This window comes from Grammomys surdaster, unplaced genomic scaffold, assembly GCF_004785775.1.
Source record: "Grammomys surdaster isolate TR1022 unplaced genomic scaffold, NIH_TR_1.0 363, whole genome shotgun sequence".
NCBI lineage: Eukaryota > Metazoa > Chordata > Mammalia > Rodentia > Muridae > Grammomys > Grammomys surdaster.
In genome coordinates, this window is record NW_021604782.1 from 7812196 (window position 1) to 7832402 (window position 20207).

The window sequence follows — 20207 nt, forward strand, 5'->3', positions numbered from 1 at the left end:
CTAACATCTGACTGAGAATTCTATGGCTCTCATTATCAACCTGAAAACTGTTTGTCCAGGAGGTCCCCATTTCCTTGCTGTTTAGTTTCAGGATGCCCTTATCAGCCCGGAACTTGCTGTGTAGCTGCGGACCTTGTACTTCTGACCTGATTCCACCTTCCCAAGTGCTTGAATTCAGGCACGTACCACCACACCCACCTAAAACCAGGCTTTTAAAGTCAGTCTTCATGCTAATGTTTGCAGCCCTGGAGTGGACCGTGGAGAATGTGTATTTTGAGACAGGGTTTCTGTTTTAGCTTAGGTTGGCCTAGAACTCGTTCTGTAAACCAGGTTGGCCTCGAACTCAGAGAGATCTGCCTGACCCAGCTGGGATTCTCAGAAGCACCACCACTTCCAGGATTATGGAGAACTTGTACTCCTCACCTTTAGGGTATTTAGCAGCTAACTGTAAGCTTTAGCATAGGAATCTCATATCAGAGCAAGTTTCATCCCAAGTGAACCATCAGTCACACTCATGGTCTGGACCACATAGTCTTTTTTTTTCTTCAAGACAAGGTTTCTCTGTGTAGCCCTGGCTATCCTGGAACTCACTCTGTAGACCAGGCTAGCCTCGAACTCTTGAACTCAGAGACCCGCCTGCCTCTGCCTCCCGAGTGCTGGGATTAAAGGCGTGTGCCACCACCACCCGGCCTCTTTTAGGATTTTATTTTGTTTTTCAAGACAGGGTTTCTCTGTGTAGCCCTGGCTGTGGACCACGTAGTCTTATCTATTTATTTAGGTAAATTATTATCAAAACTCCCTAAAGACCTTTTAACATAACTGAATAAACAGATTTTCTACAACTAAATATTAGGTTTTTAAAAAAAGATTTTAAAGTTTATGTGTAGTTTTAGCCACATGTAATGTACATGTACTTCAGACATGCTTGGTGCCCATGGAGGCCAGTAGAGAACATCAGATCCCCCGGAACTGGAGGAACAGGTAGCTGCCATATGGGCTCTGGAAACTGAACTCGGGTACTCTGTAAGAACAGGCAACGCTCTTAACTACTGAGCCATCGCTCTAGCGCCTGTCCTTTTAGTCTTAAAGCAGTGGCTAAATGTTACTAAAAATCAAGAAGGGGACTAAATCAGGCCACTTCTCATTTATATTAAAAGACATCAGACAGTTTTAAAAAGGGTAGAATTAATATTTTATTGTCATTTATAATCAGATGGCAGTTGGGTATAGACTCTCCATACTTCATAGTTTTTTGCAAATTAAAAAAGGTACAGGTTTTAAACAGCTGGTGGCTGGTTACACTTCTCAGAGCATGATTAGGCATATTCAGTAATAGAGGCTTCAAGCTTTTCCTTGTTAGCACCAGAGAACTCACCCACCTGTTGAGAGATGAAAGGGCTATTAGCCAGAGCAGTGCCATTATTCTGTAAGAGGCTGCAATTGCAGAGAGAACACACAATAGGGGACGCTTTACAAAACAACCCAAAAAGTCAAACCAAAAGACAAAACTAAGAGCAAAAATAAATCTGGAGAAAAGCCAAAGGGTTCCAGTGTAATTTCCCTCCCAAACATTAAGACCTCTTAATAAGAAGGGATGACCTGCCAGGTCTAAGAAAATATGCTGTGTGGTATGCAGAACTAGTTGTGGATATTTTGCTATTTTTTTTTTTAACAGAGACAGATTTTTAATTAGGCACTGCATATTATGTATTTAGGTTCAGGAAGAAAACCACTGTCTTTTCCTTTTTTGAGACAAGGTCTTTTCTGGTACCCAGGCTGCCTTCAGCCTCCCAAGTGATGAGATTACAGCATCATACCCACCTCTATTATCCTGAGTGCAGCGAGTGGAGACACTGCTTGTATGGACATCACCTCAGTGCTTTCTGCATATACACTATATGTGATTTGGCTGAAGTGTTATTGCTGGTTTTGTTTTAGATGTGGTCTTTCTTTGTAACCAATGCTAGCTTGTAAGTTACTATACATCCTAGACTAACCTCAAACTTGTAGCAATCCTCCTGCCTTGGTCTCCTAAGCTCTGAAAACCTAAGCACGCAACAGCACACTAGGCTGTATACAGACATGAAATGTAAGATGGCAGCACCGTCTCTTCAGGAACTCTCTTTAGTCATTTCTGTTTACATATACATTCTTTTGCCCACTTGACTACTTCCTTCCTTCCTTTTTTTGGTTGTTGTTGAGGCAGTTTCTCTGTGTAATAGCCCTGGCTGTCCTGAAACTCAGAGATCCACCTGCTTCTGCCTCCTGAGTGATAAGATCAAAGGCATGAGCCTCCACGCCCAGGCTGCTGATTCGACTCCGCCTCCTCCTCCTTTTTTGTTTTTAAACAAGTGCTTACTATTCAGCCCATTCTGACCTGAACTCTCAGCAATCTTCCAGGCTACTTCCAAAGTGCTGGGATTACAAGTGTGCCTCAAAACCCAGCCCCAGATTTTTTGTTTGTTTTTAAAAGACATGGCTTCTCTGTGTAGCTGTGGTGTCCTGGAACTTCAAGATCTGTATTTGTCTTTGCCTCTCTAGTGCTGGGATTAAAGGTGTGCATCAAGATGCCCAGCTCCACTTGGTGTACTTAAAGCCAGATCTACGTACCTTTTGACCCTTTTTATAAAACTGGAAGGTCGGCATGCACTTGACCTCACAGTCTGCAGCAACGTCCTGGGATTCGGGGAAGGAGGTCAGAGAGAGAGGATGAAAACAAGAATGTGAACATTAAACATAGATGGAAAATTCCAAAAAAAACTCATCCTCTTTTCCATTATATACCACAAACTGCAGCCTCAGAACCTCTCAAGCACACCAACACAACAGCAGATAAAAGCCTACTGTGTTGCGTTCCCAGTTAAAACGTTTGCTAATATCTAACTCCATTAACAGGCATTAATAAAAAGAATGCTAATGCAGCAGCCATTCACTGTGCTGTTTAATTCGATTAAGTTCTTGAACATTTTAGTATTAAGAGGAAATGACATTCTTCTGCTCCTCAAAATTAGCAGGTCCTATTTTTTTTTTTTTTGGGCTAAGTTTTTCCAACTTTTTTATTAAGGGGGCAGGGTATATACAAATGATGACTTAAGAGCTAGATAATTATTATTTGTTGTTTCTGGGGCTGGAAGCTAGTGCTTTGCACATGCTAGGCAAACACTCTACCTAAGCAACACTCCTAACCGTCTGGATAGGATCTTGCCACATTGCCAAGGCTGGCCTGTGAATGAGAAAGAGAAATAAAGAAGGAGAACTTCACTGCCCCTATGTATGGTAGAGGAGGTTTATTGTAGATAAAAGGCAATCATAGCCAAAGACATGGGGAAAGCCAGGAGGGTAAAGGGCTAACAAAAAAAAGACCGGGCAACTAAAATGGCTGGGTTATATAGAAAAGGGAAGCTGGGGGAAGAGCAGCCAGTCTCTGGAGTGGAGAAGTTTAGGGTAGGGGGCAGGCAAGGCAGCTTCCCCCTGTAACAGACAGGGAATGAGGGATGCTGGGAGAATCTGTCAGATGGGTCTCCTTTGATATGTTAAATAGGCACCACAGTTAGCCAGTTGCCTTGTTAGTTAGGTTTGAGACCTAACTGCCTCAATTCAAGATCCTCCTGCCTCAGCTTCCTGAGTGCTGGGATTACAGGTGCACACCATGAGGCTGGGCTCAGGGCCACACATTCAATTGTAACCCAAAAGTTACTCGTGGCCAAGCATAATGGCACACACCTATAATCTCAGCACTCGTGGAGGCAGGGGTATGAGAACTTCAAGGGCATCCTCAGCTACATAGCCACTTCAAGGCCAGACTGGTCTCTAAGATCCCGTCTTCCAAACAGACAAATAATAAATGACAGACACTGGAAAAGGGATCTTAATGATAGACTCTGTAAGAGTCTATATATTCATACATTTTATTTTCATAACTGAACTACAGCTCCATACAGTACATTTTAAATTAAAGCACTAACAATTTTCTTATGGAGTCTGGAGAGAAGGCTCAGCAGTTAAAAGTACTGGCTGCTCTTGCAGAGGACCTGGGTTTGACACACACGGTGGCTCATAACCATCTGTAGCTCTAGTTCCAGGGGATCTAATGCCCTCTTCTGTCCTCCACAGGCACCAAGCAGTCATGTCAGTGTACAAGGATGCTTGTAAACAAAACACTTATACAGCAAAGGAACATTATCTTAAAAATGTTTTCCTCCTCACTTTGCTGTGTCAAAGCGACTTTTTAAAGGTGACATGGTATTTTATTTCACAATTTAATTCCTCTTACTGGACTTTTAGATCATTTCCACCTTATGTATGTATACTTGTGAATAAATACATACTCTGGGGTTTTAAAATATAAAATGGAGCTGCTGGGTTGCAGAAAATTCTACAATCTGCCTCACGAAGAAAAGCTGGAAGCTATCCATCCTTTACTAATCACATCACTCCTGATCTAAAACACACATCCTTCTTTACAAAGTGTGTGCTATAGGCACTGTATCTCCCCCACACCCCACGGACATCTATGGACATCCTCGGATATGGACTTTGTACCCTTTACCATCCCACAGTAGCCACTGTATGAATATTAATACTCTACTTATTAATCTATTTAATTTATGTATGTCCTGACTAGTTTTATGTCAACTGATCACAAGCTATAGTCCTCCAAGGGGAGGGAACCTCAGTTAAAGAAAATTGCTCCTGTTGCTGTAGGCAAGACTGTAGGGCATTTTCTTAATTAGTGACTGAGGTGTGAGGGCCAGAGCACACTGTGGGTGGTGACACCCAGGCAGGGGGTCCTGGGTGCCATAAGCAAGGTAGGAAGCAGTGTTCCTCCATGGCCTCAGCAACGCCTCCAGCTTCCTGCCCTGACTTTCCTGTGATGGAATGTGACCTGAAAGTGTAGCTCAAACAAACCCTGCCTTCAAGTTGCTTTTGGTCATGTGGTTCATCACAGATCAAGAAACCCAAACTAAGGCAATGCGTATATACCTATGGGGTATCAATTCCCTAGAACTGGAGTTTCAGTGAGCTACCTGATATGGGTACTAGAATAAAACTTGGGTCCTCTGTGTAAGAGCTCTTAACCAGAGCCATCTCTCCAGCCCCAAGTGAACCATACTTCAAGCAATTCAATTTAACCTAGAAATGGTGCTATTTCCCAATGCACTTTCAGTCCTCATGTACGAATATTCCCACACACTCATCTGCTCCTCCCGCTCACCAACCCTATAAGCAGAACTCCTGACTGTGCTTCAGTCTCATGACTTTTACGCCATTAAGCCCACCAGACCAGCCCACTCAGCGCAGACTTCATATACCTCACCTAATAAGGCCCCACTCGGCGCTGCAGTCTCAGCATCGGAAGAGAAAGCTGTTTTACAGCATCTATGTATGTCCTACAAGTTCTATCTTCTAGATTTATGTAGAATAGAGAACAAGATAGACCAGCAAGAGCTTAACTCTAAACAATTAACTATTAACATATGGTTAAATAGTCTTGGCTTAAAACAATGTTTTAACCAAGGTAGCTAACATATATTTGTACAACTTTACTAGTGTTTCTCTCCTCCCCTCCTTTGTTTTAAAAATCATTGCCAAGATTTTCCTGCCTGTACTATTTCAAAGCATCACTATAAACCCCCAAATACACCAGCTTCAGACTGGGTTAAACATAAATTTGGGAGTACTGATGTTTAACTATGCCACGCCAATACCTGTGAGCACCACAGCACTGCCATGTATTAAAGTTTTTATGGACTTCAGTTATGTCTGATGACAGTTCCGTCAGCATTCTAGGTCTTGACCACGCCCAGCGAGACCTCACTCAGTAACTTGCGCTTCAAACTCTTGGGGGTCCTCCTGTGTGCTTCGATTGCAGGTGCAAGCCTCCACTCACACACACCATTCTAGATCCTGAGTTTCTTTCATCATCCCCTAATTTTATCCGGGGTCATATCCCCACTTCCTGCTTTTTAAAAATATCAAAAACATATACAGAAAGCCTGGACGTTTTGGCAGTGCCTGCAAGTTCAGGAGGGTGTAAAACAGCCTCCCATTTCCCAGCTGCCCTGGTGCAATCAGTCGCCACCCACTGCACACACACCCTAGTAATTGCTCCCGTTTTCCCTTCTTAATAACCAATCTCAGATCTTTTTGAGTCTGTGTCACAGGGCTACAGTGACTTCAGTGCTAGGATAGTCTTCTACAGTCATAGAAACACTGACCACACTTACTCATGTCACATCTACTAACTGTCACGCCTAGCGTTCTGAGCAAAGCCAAAACACACTGTTTGAAAGCTTACACACTTACACAGACTTGGGGGTTTTTTGGCTTAATTTACAAAACACATATCGCAACCCCTTGGCCACCACTGTGATATGATTGGTGGGGGTCACTGTCACTTTCTGTGATTGTAGTCATTTCCTTGTTTTTCTACACACTGTGGGTGCAGGCCCAGTATCTGAACTGGTTACAGGAATCTTTCTACTCCTGTTTAAGGATCTTCTATGGTAAGGTTTTCTAAGCTGCAGTCTGTAGAGTATGGGACCAAAGATAAAGGCTTCCATTTGGTCACAGGGTCACTTCAAGCTTTGGAAGACACCCAAACAGGTCTTGAAGGAGCTGTCATTCCATGCTTCCAGCTGTTTTTCATATCTTGGTAGGGGCCAGGACTGAGGCAGGAACACTCAGTTCCACAGGGCTTCCTCTGGCCCCATCACCACCTGTGCTACAGTCCCTTCTCCATCCCTAGGGTGGGTACTAAAACACTCTCACAGTTACTGTGGGCAGTTCAAGATAAAACTCACGCAAAGGGCCCAGGAGACTTCAGTAACTGGAATTATCTGACAGGATCAACTGATCTAAACCAAGGGTAAATTTCTCCTGGCTAAGGAACCATAGAGCAGTGGTTATCAACCTTCCTGATGAGAGACTTTTAATCCAGTTCCTCATGTTGAGGCGACCCCAATCATAAAACTACTACTTCATAACTAACTTTGCTACTGTACAGACTCGCCATGTGTATGTGTTTTCTGATAGTCTTAGGTGGCCCGTGACTCACAGAACTGCTGCCATATATGAAGGGGCTGAGGATGGGATGCCACGGACAGACTACATTTGTGAAAACAGAGAACAAGAATTTTCTTCCGCCGGTCAGTGAGTGGTGGCGCATGCCTTTAATCCCAGCACTTGGGAGGCAGAGGCAGGTGGATTTCTGAGTTCGAGGCCAGCCTGGTCTACTGAGTGAGTTCCAGGACAGCCAGGGCTACACAGAGAAACCCTGTCTCGAAAAAACCAAAAAGAAAAAAAGAATTTTCCTCCTCTGACAAGCAGGTTATACTCTCATTTTCCTAACTCTATTAGAAGAGTAACTAACGTCCTTGGCAATTTTACTAAGACTAGTGACAGATACTTCAACAGAGTATCCCTTAGTCAAAATGCTTAGGACCAGGTATGTTGCAGAGTTTCTAGATTTTATTATATTTGCACACACTTTACTGTTTGGATCTCAGAGCACTTTGGAAGCTGGATGCTCACTACCTGTGAAAGGAGTCCATTTCACCAAGCACTTAGGAGCCAGGCACTCCACAGGCTTCATGATAATGGTCTTGCTCAATCTGGATAACCACCTTATTCGTGATGCTGGACAACACTGCCATTTAGAGGACGTAAGCAAGGCACAGAAAAGCAACCTGAGCACGCCCCTCTGTTAATAAGGGCCAGGCAAGCAGCAGCACAGGCACGGGCCCCATCTCCTCTTCATACCACTGTAGGCTCGGAAGGAAAGCAGACTGAGAGTATAGCAAAGGAATAAATGAAGACAGGCTCAGGAAAAAGAAGCTTGTCACTACGATTCAGTCAGGTAGGAAAGAACGGGCCAAGGAGAGGAGACAGCACAAGGAGACAGGCCAGAAAGTGTGCTGAGGAGAACTACTCTGGGAATGTTGGGAACTGGGGGTTTGGAGAGGACTGCTGAACACCTCATGTGACCCTCCTGCACCTCTGCCAAGCTGATGGCTAGGTATAGAGATCTGATTATAGACTGAGAACCAGGGTTAAAGAAGATAGGAGATTAGCTCAAAGCAGAACCCAGTGAGTCCAATACCTTCGCTGCCACCCCCATTCTCTAACTTCTTTCTGCCCCATAGGACAAGTAAAACTATTCATGCATCCTTCCCTCAGGGGCCCTGGTGCTCCATCCCACACTGGCCTTTCCAGCCCAGTGGCCTGTGTGAGAGGAAAGGGCATATGCTAAGAACCTGGAGAGGATACAAGCCAAGGGCAGAGGAGCCATGCTTCCTCATTTTAAACATCGGCTCTGCCAGGGACTCTATGCAACTCCAAGAACAACTCTTCTCGAGTTCAGCTTTCCCATCTTTAAAACAGGGCCAATAGCAGTATGGGGGCGGGGGAGGGAAGGTATCAACATGTGGAAAGTACACAGAACAAAGCCAAGTGCACAACAGGCACGACCTTGCTAAATAAAACCAGGCTGTGAATTTCCCCTTTAGTTATCCCAGCCTCTATGGCACCAGGGCTCTCTCATGCTTGTTGTAATGTCAGGGCTTTCTCTCTGATCTAAACCAAGCGCATGAATAAGAACATTCTTATAGGAATAAGTCTGTGGATACAGCTCCCACACATGAGAAGTTCGGAGCACCTCAACAGTGACCTCATAATTCCATGATGCCGCCCAATCTAGTATCTGCTACAGTCAACGTTAACTTATTTTCAATGATGACCTCAGAGCACAGGGTAGAATATGAGCCTATGCAACACAAAGGCCTCCATAGCCTGAGAGTGGTCAGATGCTTACTTTAGGATGTGCCAAACACAGCTCCAAGTATCTAGGATCACACCCATAACTGGCACATGCCCCGTTATTCTGAAATAGAACTTCTTAGACAGAGTCCCACTTCTAGTATTACTGGACATTTTTACTTTAAAGAACAGGGTAGACTCCAGAGGACAGGCCACTGTGAGACGCTTGGCGACATCCAATTTCGTACCACGTACCTGGCAGTCATCCACGTCTACTTCAAGGAACACCACATTGGAATACTTGTCACAGAGGGCCTGGAAATATTAAAATAAACCAAAAAGCCTTACGACTGGATAATGGCATTCAACATAGTTAAGCTTCTTTCAAGGAAAACATATTTGAGATTAAATAAAGGTTTATTTAATTTTAGTCTGTGCACATGGGGGTTTTGATTACATGTATGCCTGTACACCATGTGTGTGCCTGGTGCCTGCAAAGACCGGAAGAGAATGCCCCAGAAAACTTATAGACAGTGTGACTCTCCCATTTGGGTGCTGGGAACCAAACCAAGGTCCCCTGGAAGAGTGACCAGTGCTCTTAACCACTGAGTCATCTCTCCAGCTTCATATACGAATTAAAGATTTACTTATTTTAAAAGGCCTTAATTTTTTGGTTATTGCATGATTATTAATGTAAATGCGTACAGGTGCGTGTGTGGAAATCGGAGAGCAACCTTGGAACCGGTTCTCTCTTTCCAGTGTGGGTTTTGGGATGAAACTCAGGTCCTCAGGCTTTCAGGGCAAACCATAAGTGTCTTTTTATTTTCACTAAGCAATCTCACCAGCCAGGTCTAAAAATTCAGCCTAGAGACTAGGTAAGCATCAGAGACACAGCTGTCCTTTAGTCAAGTTTTCCCAAGAGCAAAATAATTTGGCACTGTAGCTTTGAAGCCCGAATTTCACACTGGGCCCAGGTATCAAATGGGGGGAAAATTACTTAAGACAACTAAGAAACTTCTGAAAGTTGTCCTCAATGAATTGTATTACATAAGTTGTCACAATACTACTTTTAGGCCCATGACACAGGAGAATAAAGCAAACCCCTCGCATGCATTAACTTCAAGCCCTTTCTCCTGGCCTGTGTCCACTAGCTAGCCACAAAGCCGACTGCTCCTACACTCACATGAAAGAAGGGCTTGATCATTTTGCAAGGTCCACACCACGTAGCAGAGAAGTCCACGACAACAAGCTTGTCTCCTGCAGCGGCCAGGGCCTCCTGAAAAGCTTCCTGAGGAGAGAGAAAGAAACACCTGTGTTACTTACCACGTACTTTCACTTTCCATGAGCCATGGCCAGGTGCCCCCATGTCTTTAAACCCAGCACTCACTCCAAGAGCAAAGGTAAATAGACCTCTGGTTGGTAGTGGCCAACATAGTCTACCACCGGCCAGTTCCAGGCCAGTCAGTGAGACCCCCACCCTCCAAAAAGACCCAAGCAAACATGCAAATGAGCAACAAAGAGAAACTAAGTACAAAATATGAGGTTCCGCTCTTAGGGCCTAGTTTTTAATCCAGAGCAACCAAATAAAGTGGCTTGAAAGGTATCTCACACACGGTTGGCATTAGTATACTTGATCAGATGAAATGAGATTTAAGGAGAGTGTATTGGTCTTCACGTCTTCAGGAATATTATATAAAATATTGTTAACTGCCTAATCTCAGGTGGTGCACCGACCCAGGGCCTGGCACATGCCTCTGAGTTACATCCTTAGCATATAACTAACATTTACACTGAGTAAAAGAAAGGGAACTAGGCATTTAGTAAAAATGGTTTCATTTCAAAATCAGTTCTGTGATAGACAGTGGATTCTTAGAGATTGGTGAAAGGAGCCTCAAAAATTGAAGAAGCTTCACAAGACACAGTTAAGCAATGGGGAAGTCACGCGTTACTTAACCAAGGGGCAAATGAAGGCATTTGAATGAATTTGTCTAGAGTAAAACATGGGAAAACCACTGACTCCATGGCAGAGTCCAGGAGAGCTGACCTCCTTCTCAGGAGGCCACCAGTAGTGTAACATTTTGTGTGCTGTTTTAAGATTTGTTTGTGGACCTGCTGGTGGACAGAGGGCACGAGATCTCCTAGAGCTGGATCCATGGGTAGGTAGCGGGCACTGTGGGGTGTTCTCTGGAAGAGTAGGAAGCACTCTCAACCACCATGCCAGCGGTCCAGCCCCTTCTGTATGCTTTAAACAGGGCCTCTGAAGTTGCTCATACTGGTTTATCCACCTTTGGCTTTTGCCCTATGGATCAAAACTCACACTGTTCTTTAGATGAATCCAAGTTTTAGTTTCTTTTTTTTTTAAAGATTTATTTATTTATTTTATTTATGAGTACACTGTAGCTGTCTTCAGACACACCAGAAGAGGGCATCGAATCTCATTACGGATGGTTGTGAGCCACCATGTGGTTGCTGGGATTTGAACTCAGGACCTCTGGAAGAGCAGTCAGTGCTCTTAACCGCTGAGCCATCTCTCCAGCCCCAAAGTTTTAGTTTCTTAAGAGGGAATTATTCTTTGGTTGTTTTGCTTAAGCAACACCTGTCACATGAAAAACCCAACAAAAATGATTAAAAAAAAATCCCTCACTATCAACCTCTCTGAATTATTTACTAATAGCCTTGATACTGTAACCCTAGGAACCTAACAATCTAGTCACCAGGGACTCATTCAAACCACCCATTAGTCATGTGGTAATGACCAAAACCCAAATCGAGGCAACAAAGATGAATAAAAGCAACATACACAGTTGTATCTGAAGCAACATTCCTTCTGGGAAAAATGCTGGTTAAACTAGTTAGAAAAAACTAAGACAAATTAAGAATCATATTAGATCTGGTCCAACAAAGGAAAGTAAATATTTACAACCCTATATATATACAAATATATACAATGTTACAACACACACACACACACACACACACACACACACACACACACACGCACTCTCTCCTAACTAAAATCTAATGTGTTTTCATGGAGTATACTTACTCTAATTTTATTTAAATTTATATTTATTTGTTTTCTATATTTGTATTTATTCATAAGTATCAATGTTTTTGTCTTCATGTATTTATGTACATCACTTGTGTGCCTGGTGCCCTCAGAGGCCAGAAGAGGGCATCAGATGCTCTGGAACTGGAGTTACAGGTGGTTAGAAGCCACCATATGGATGCTGGAAATTGAACCCCACCCCCATCCTATGGAAAAACACTCAGTCCTCTTATCTGCTGAGCTATCTCTTTGGCCCTGGGTACAGGTTTTAGGTTTTTAATTTCTATCTCACATTTCTCAGGGACAATAATCACATGTCATTTCTGAGAACACTACAGAATGGCTACGACAACTTCCAGAGATGTCTAGTCAGACCTGTCAATCAATCCATGTCTGGGTGCGAACAGTGCCAAGAGTTAGGGTCAGGAGGTGGGAAAGCAGCAGGGAGCAGCGGAAGCCACTGCTGCCAACCACCACTGGCTGTTGCAGATAAATCTCATACAAAACCTCCCCTTATGTAATCATCAGAGGCCACACCACCTACTCTTCATTGTAAGACACAGGTCAAGACAGCATGGCAGGCTGCTCTGATGACACCCACAGCTGGACCATGGCTGATTCTCAATAAAAAAAAATTGATGAGGACGAACTGCATTTCAAACACTCTCAAGATTTTTCCCAAAAAGCTGAGTCAAAACCATGCAAAACTACTCAAAATACTAAAAATGTGGCTCACAATCCTAGTTTCTGGCTTCAGTGAACACAAATTACAGAGGCAGGGATGTGCAAACTTTACCAACAAGTTTTCTTTTGCAGATGTGTAAGCTTGCCTGAAATATTGGCTTGAAGAGTATTCAAAATTATCTAAGAAGCAAATCACAATTTTTAGCTCCAGAAACCAATAACCACAATTGGCAAGTGTCTCCATTACTGACACCAATAACCTGGAGACAAAACAACACACCGGAAGTAGACTGGAGCAGATGCTACCTATCTTCTCAAACACACCCAGCTCAGGGGCTGGCAAGATGGCGGGGCAGATTAAAGTGCTTGCTATCAAGACCAAGGAACCGAGTTCAATACCCATGACTAGCAAGGTAAAAGTAAGCCAACCCTCTTAAGTTGTCCTCTGACCTCCGAAAATGGAAGCTCCACTCCTATATGTTAATGTAAACCAAAACAGAAAGCCCTCAACAACAAAACCATATCCAGCCCAAAGGTTAATACAAAGTATTCTTTTCTTTTTTGAGACAGCCTAGCCTCCTCCTAAGTGCTAGTGATTACAGAGGCATGAGCCAACACCCTGGTCTAACACGTGGTCTGTGAAGCACTGAGCAAAGTGCCTTGTGTGTAGTTCAATAAATAGTTTCATTCTTAAAAATAAATAAACAAGGCAAAACAACTGTTGACTTCTGTCTCATTCTATCACAGCCTATTATTCCACTCCTGTGTGGAGACAAGACCCCAGGAGGCTTTAACTACCCACACAGTTCTCAGAAACATGGCTAAAAAAGTCAACTTAAGCCCATCAGTGAAACTTATGTGTATTCAGTTAACTTCTGGGCGACTCCGATCAGAGCCTTGGTACTAGGCTTTTGGGGCCTAAGCTTTTTATGAATAACTGGTTTCCTGTCACCAATGTACACCGCTCCTACTGGAATGGCAAAGGTTCCATAAGTAGGACAGTTTAAACAGATAAGGATCCAACTGGGTGCTGGGACTAATATGACCGGTAGTGGGTGGATTCTGAACAAACTTCTGTACTGAGACCCAACCCGGTGCTCAAAACTGGAGGGCGCTGACCAGTCTTCCACGGGCTTCCTAGTTTAAGGTTGAACTTAGTCTTCCGCACATCAATTCCCATCCCCAACCTCCTTTCACTTTCCATTTAATAAATATTCCCCGAGTAGTTACAGTGTAACAGGCTCTGGGTTTCCCAATCTGGAGGATATTTTGGTTCTCAGTAACTTTCGAATATGGTAACAAGTTTTTCCCTTGGGTATTTTTTTTCTTTTTCTTTTCCCAAAGGGCAGAACGACTATGATTTTGTACTGGACTACTCCCAGGAGGAGAGTCCTGGTTCCAGCAAAACCCACTTACGGAGGGTCAATCACTGAAACCTTAAGACGGCGAGGCCCCTGGGCCCAGACATTGGGGACTGAGTCATTCCAAAGCCAGAGCTGCCGGAAACACGCCCTGCGCCGCAGGAGGAGGAGTCTCTCGGGCGCGGCCTGGACCTTTCTTCTTAGCAGTCACCTGGGTTACCGATCCGAGGATCCTTAACTGGGACCCAGGACCCCAAACTAATGGATTGACCCGGCCTGCCTCCTCTAAGCGGCGAGCCACTCACGGAGGGAAACTATGGCCGATCCCTGCGGTACAGCACACCCGCGCGGTGTATAGCACCGCGTATGCGAGAAGTGGCGGCTCTCCATCTTCTCCCAGAGACCCCAAATCCTGATTCAGTTGGGGCACGGGGAGTGTCACTGGAGGACCCCCGTCCATCACCCCCGCCAGATCTGGACTGGCGGTAGGGAATGCAGCTACGGGAACTCAGGTGTTGCCCACGCGTGCACCTCCTGTACCCGGCGTTCCAGGGTCTCTCCGTCCCCTCCCCCAGGGCATGCTCCAAAGCCCAGGGCGCACACAGGCCCTGGGCCGCTCAGCCAGCAGGGCTACCGAGGGTGTCCTCTCAGCACTGTGGGGTGAGCGCGGTGCCGGGGCATGCGTACCTTGCTCTCGATCAGCTTCACCATTTTGGCTGTTGCGGGGAGGGAACCACACGAGCTTCAGCAGAACCCGATGGAAATGGATTCAAGGTACCCAACGGAGCTTGCAGCCGAGTGCGGCGCCCGCCTTCTCTTTATAGAGACAGGGCGGAGCGCGATGGGGCGGGGCGGACGGGCACGCGCGACGGGGACGCGCTTTCTCGCCTCCCGCGCCCGCCGAGGCGCCGGGGCAGGCCGCGCTTAGACCACGCCCCCAAGAGGTAGGGCGGTTTCCAGGGGCGGAGCCAGAGCAGCTCCGAGACTGTCCTAGCGCTGGCCTCGCTCCTGGCTTCCACGCCCTACTCTAAGCTGCAGAACCAGAACCTTGGTTTATAAGGGGCGGAGCTAGCGCAGGCGCCTGGAGCAGCTTCGGGCTCTAAAGTCTCCAGACACCGCCCCGCGCTCACCCTTTGGAGAGCTTACGTCCAGCTTTCCCAAGGGCACTATCACTGCGCACGGCGCCAGCGTAGATCGTGGTCCCCTGTTACACCGTAGAATCTTTCAGAAATCATATTGGCCATGCCCCAAACAGACCTAAGTCAAATATTTCCAGACTGGGGCCTGGGGCAGTAGGACTGCCCCAGGCAGAGGTGTATCCTTCGACTAGGGCGGCCGGCCATGGTGCGGTTCTCCTGAAAGTGCTGAGTAACGATGACCAGGAAGTGTCTCAGTGCGCGCCCTCGCCAACTTTCTGGGTAGTTCTTTGCCACTTCTTTCTCCTTCCTATTCCTTAACTTTAACAGGTGAATCTGCAACTGGAGAGGCACAGAGCTGTTTAGAGCCCTTGTTCTGTGCTCCGTGCACATGCAGGCATGATACAGATAGGATGGTCCAGCTCCCAGCGTTGTCTTGAAGGATTTAAGGGCTTGAAAACTGACGAGGACAGCGCTTGGCCCATAAGGAAGCACTCAATAAATTATTGTAATTATAGTCGTCGTGAGCGCTAATTAAGCTTGCGTTGTGCCATGTGGGGCCTTGCTGAGTTTGGCTGCCTTGTATTTACAATGACATTATATAAGCATTGAGATTTTTCTGCCTTGGGAGACGCCAGGAAGAGAGTTTGTCAGTGATAACTGAGGTGATGTGCGGAAGGACAGGGTGTGGTGGAAGCTAAGACATAGTTAAGGTAGCCCCAAGGCCAGAGTACAGCTGTTTGTTCTAGTGAAGAAGCTGAGGTGGAGATTGGACGAGGCAGCATGCTGGGAGGAATTTGCCAAGCCTGCATTTGTAGAGCAAAGCCAATCTGGATAAATCTGCATCCAGAGGTGAAGACTGGAGGAAACTGTTTCCCAGCCGCCAGACCCCTACCGACTGACTTCCTTTGTTCAAAACAAGAAGAAAACCAGAACGTTTGAACCAGTCGTGCAACGTTTTTAAAGGGCTGAGGAATTGAGTAAAGAGTGAGCAGGTAGACAAGGGGGAGTGTCTGACTGAGGGTGGATGCTGCCCTGAAGGCAGTAGCCTTCCCTAAGAAGACCACTGAGGCAGAGAGGAGCACCAGGCAGACAAGCAGAGTCTATTGCTTTGCAGCTTTTCAGTCCAGCTGCACTCCAGGTTCCTGGTTTTTTGGTAGTTGGTAAATCTGTCTAGCAAGGACACCAAACACTGATCTGTAGGACTTGGAAAGGCTCCTCCCTTAGCTGACACCTCTCCACAGACCCTCAGATGCCCACTGGTTCTGTTTAGGGAAGTCCTGAGTCCCTGGCTCCTGCACAGTACCAACACACATGGGGTAAATGTGGAGGATATTGCAAATACAAGAATGAGGAACTGGGAGGTCAGAGTTTATGTGAAGATTCACCGCTCTGCCATCTCTCCTGCCTGCATCCCCACTTAAGTAGCTGTGCCACTCTAGGGCAGTTTATTTAGCTTTTCTGTGCCCCAGTTTCCCCTGTGAAATGGAAATAATACCACCTTACTCTGAAGGTTTGAGCTACGTTTACTGTATGTTTAGAGAGCTGAGAAATGTGTCTGCTGCCCAGCACCACGTGAACAGTAGGCTGTTACACTGAATGACGTCTGTGAGATGAGGGCAGAATGCGGGGTAGATGGGGAGACTATAAAACAGGTGCTAGTCTTGAGTAATCAGGAACTTTGGAGAGAGAGAGAGAGAAGAGAGAGAACCAAGCTAAAAACCACAGGTGCTGTAACATGAATCTCAGAGGGAAAGAGCTGGTTTTTCTCCTAAAGGGTGGGAAAAAAAGTGAACTGGACCTGTCCTTCAGCAAGATCCCTGTGTACAGGGGCATGGAGAATGGTCCTTAGAATTTCAGTTGTAAGGAAGTGAAAATTCTCTTTGAACAGCGGTGTGCAGAGGAATTTCGTGAGTCCAGAAATGGAGGATTCATTTATGCAGAGCAGTATGGGGCAAGAAGAAAGGAGGATGTAAAGACTTTTCCTTGAGGAATTGACTCCATGTACTGATCAGTATTCCCATCTGCAAGGAGATCTAGCTCAAACTGACTTAAATCCAAGAGAAGTAGGAACACATTGCAGGGTCCTAAAGCTGTCTGTTACAGGAGCGCCATCTCAATTCTTGTCGGCGTCCAGTGGGAAGTCTCTCTCACTGAAAGGCAGCACAGGCTTAGATTCCTCTAGCCCAGTTTCTCTGCAGGAAATATGCTTGCTCCAGATTGAACATGTTGGGAAATATGGTGGCCTTACGGGTTTACTTTTAGATGCCTCTGCAAATGTGACTCCTTGCCATATTCTGGGAACCTCAGAATGATCCTGGCCAGAGTCCATCATTCCGGCCAGTATTTAATTAAAATGTGCTTCAGATTAGGCTCAAAAATTATGGAGCTGGTCCTTCTCTCATGATTCTCATGATTCTCAGGAGCTAGGTGACACTGTAGAGTTCTCAGCCACTATGAGATAGACTCAGAGAAGCATGGCCTTTTAAGACAGAGCCTTGGAATCTGGATTTGACAAAAAAGCCCATCAGGTCCATTACAGTTGGATCAGCCTTGACCTTGAGGTTTTCAGGAAGAGTCCAGACTAAGTTAAATTTAAAAACTTGTCCAGCAGGACAGTTGGATTGAAGGTAAATGTGAAGTGACATAAACTGAATCAGAAAGTAACACAGAATGAGGTAGAAGGAAAAGGAGTAAACAAACACGTGAAGACAATCATTGCCGCCAGGAGCTGGGTGTGCCTTGCTTGCTGTTCCTTTCAGTTTCCCTGAGGCTGCAGATACTATATTAACAGGGTGGGGCTGGGGGTTAAGGTTCAAGGAGATGATTCATAGGCTCTGTTCTAGAAGAGAAGGACACTAGCACCATTGTTAAGGCCATTCATAGACTGTTTAGCACTTCTCGGATCACCAGTAAAAAAAAAAAAACAAAAAACAAAAAACCCCTAATATGCTAGGTTATAAACTCCATTTATGGTACTTTAAGTGTTAACTCTTTAGATGTTAAAACTAGTTTATACATAAGATAGCATACTTTCAGGGCTAAGTATTTTCTTTCTTTTATTTTCCCTTCCTTCCTCTCTCTCTCTCTCTCTCTCTCTCTCTCTCTCTCTCTCTCTCTCTCTTTCTTTCTTTCTTTTTGAGGCATAGTCTTATTATGCAGCCCTGGTTAGCTATGTAGACCTGGCAGACCTCAAATTTGCAGAGATCTGCCTATTCCTGCCTCTTAAAGGCATGTGCTACTATTCCCCAATTACATGTATCTGCACTTGCACAGAAATGTACACACACATACACACACACACACACACACACACGGTGGGGTGGGAGTGGGGGAGAAATAGAGAGAGAGGGCCATTTCTGTCTAACAGAGAGCTGTGAAAGGATTTATGATCAGTGGGAAATTAAGAAAATGAAACTAACATGGATTATTTAAACTAATAACTATTGGTCCTTGTCTAAAGACAAGTCACAAGGCAAATCACAGAGAAGGAAAGACTGTGTAATACATGCATCTAACAAGACTTTAATCCAGAATATATGACAGCTTCTTATAACTCAGTAAGACAAGCAGCAAATAAAAGTTTGACACACATCTCGTGTGTGTGTATGTGTGTGTGTCTGTGAATGTGTGAGAGAGAGCATGTGTAACTAATATACATATGATCAGAAAGCTGCTCAACATCACTAGCCATCAAGCGATTTTCAAATTAAAGCCACATTGAGATTTTATATGCATTCAATAGGCTAGGTTAAATTTTAGATAGAGAGGGGAAAAAAAACCCACTAATTGTGGACTAGCTGGAAATCATACATTACTGATAGAAATGTGAAATTTCATAACTACTTTGGGAAACAATTTTCCACGTACATTTGCTTTTGTTTTCAAATGAGACACACATTTGCCATGTGACATGGTAATCCTCATTCTAGGTTTTACCTAAAAGAACATGGCATGTAGTCACACAAAGAACTGCCTATGAATATTCCTAATACCTTGCTCATCGGAGTCCCAAAGCACTCAAATGCCCCTCATTAGATGAGACAATAATAAAGGTGATATATCCATAGAGTCGAATACATAGCAGCAAAAAGAGGGAGCTGCTTATTACATACACACTCAGAGACGAACATTCATATATGTTGAGTGGAAGATGCCAGACACTGAAGCTTTTAAGAGCTATTTATAGGAAGTTGTAAAATAGGTCAGTCTATAGTTACAACGCAAAAATCTCTGCTGTTCAGGTTGGGAATCACAGAGAGGAACAGAGAAACGGCTGCTAACACAGGTCTATGTATTTTCTACAGCTCATGGAAAAATGCATTAAAGTGGATATATTTTATTACAGGCACAACTTATACCATCAGTAATTAATACCATAAAAATAAAGTCTTTGGTTAATCCTTTTAAGGCACAGAAACCACCTTCGAGGCCAGGAAAATCCATCGAAACGTAATGAAGATGAGATACATTTAAACACGTAGGGCCACACAAGAGGCAGACGTGACTAACTGGAAGAAAGATTGTAGAGCAGATAATCTTTGAGTAGCTATGACTAAGGTTGAAGCAAGATAAGGGTGTTACATGTAAAGATAAACATTTACAATCTAAGTAAATGCTCTGTCATTGTGACCTAAATCCAGGGTCACAGAGTTGTTAGTGGGTCACAACGTGTTAGTTACCTTTATGCGTGTCGTCAAGACCACCACAGTAGGGAGCATGTGGAGGAGAAGCCACTCACTTAATAGAACACAGGAGGCAGAAAGCAGAGAGGAGGGAGCATGCGCACCCCCACCTTACTTCCTTTACGCCTGGTGTAACAGCTAATTTTGAATGTCAACACCACTGGTTTAATACACACGTAGGGCATCGATGAGGAAAACCTCAGTGTGTTTGTGAGGACATTTCCTTAGAGAAGTAACTTGAGTGTGGGTGGTACTATCCCCCAGGCTAGGGACTCAGACAAAAATGAGCCCAAGGAATGCAAGAATCTCCCCCATTTTCTGCTTCCTGATGTGTCCAGTTGTTATCAGCAGCTCTGTGCTCTTGCCACCAAGGATCAGAGCCACCACCACTGTCATGATGGGCTGCACCCTCAAAAGAGCCCAAATAAACTCCTCCCCATTAAGGTGCTTCTTGTCAGGCATTTGTCACAGCAATAAGATAGAGAGAGGAGAGAGAGAGAGAGAGAGAGAGAGAGAGAGAGAGAGAGAGAGAGAG

At 44.8% G+C, this 20207-nt stretch overlaps 1 protein-coding gene across 1 annotated transcript; it reads right to left on the reverse strand.

Moving 5' to 3' along the window:
- Positions 1-1168: 1168 nt before the first annotated feature.
- Txn (thioredoxin) lies at positions 1169-14764 on the reverse strand. Its single transcript, XM_028780025.1, has 5 exons — positions 14539-14764; positions 9941-10045; positions 9013-9072; positions 2611-2676; positions 1169-1379 (listed from the first exon to the last, which is right to left on the reverse strand). Exons 1-5 carry the CDS (start codon positions 14560-14562, stop codon positions 1317-1319), a joined length of 318 nt encoding a protein of 105 aa, XP_028635858.1. The 5' UTR covers positions 14563-14764; the 3' UTR covers positions 1169-1316.
- Between the last annotated feature and the right edge of the window lie 5443 nt (positions 14765-20207).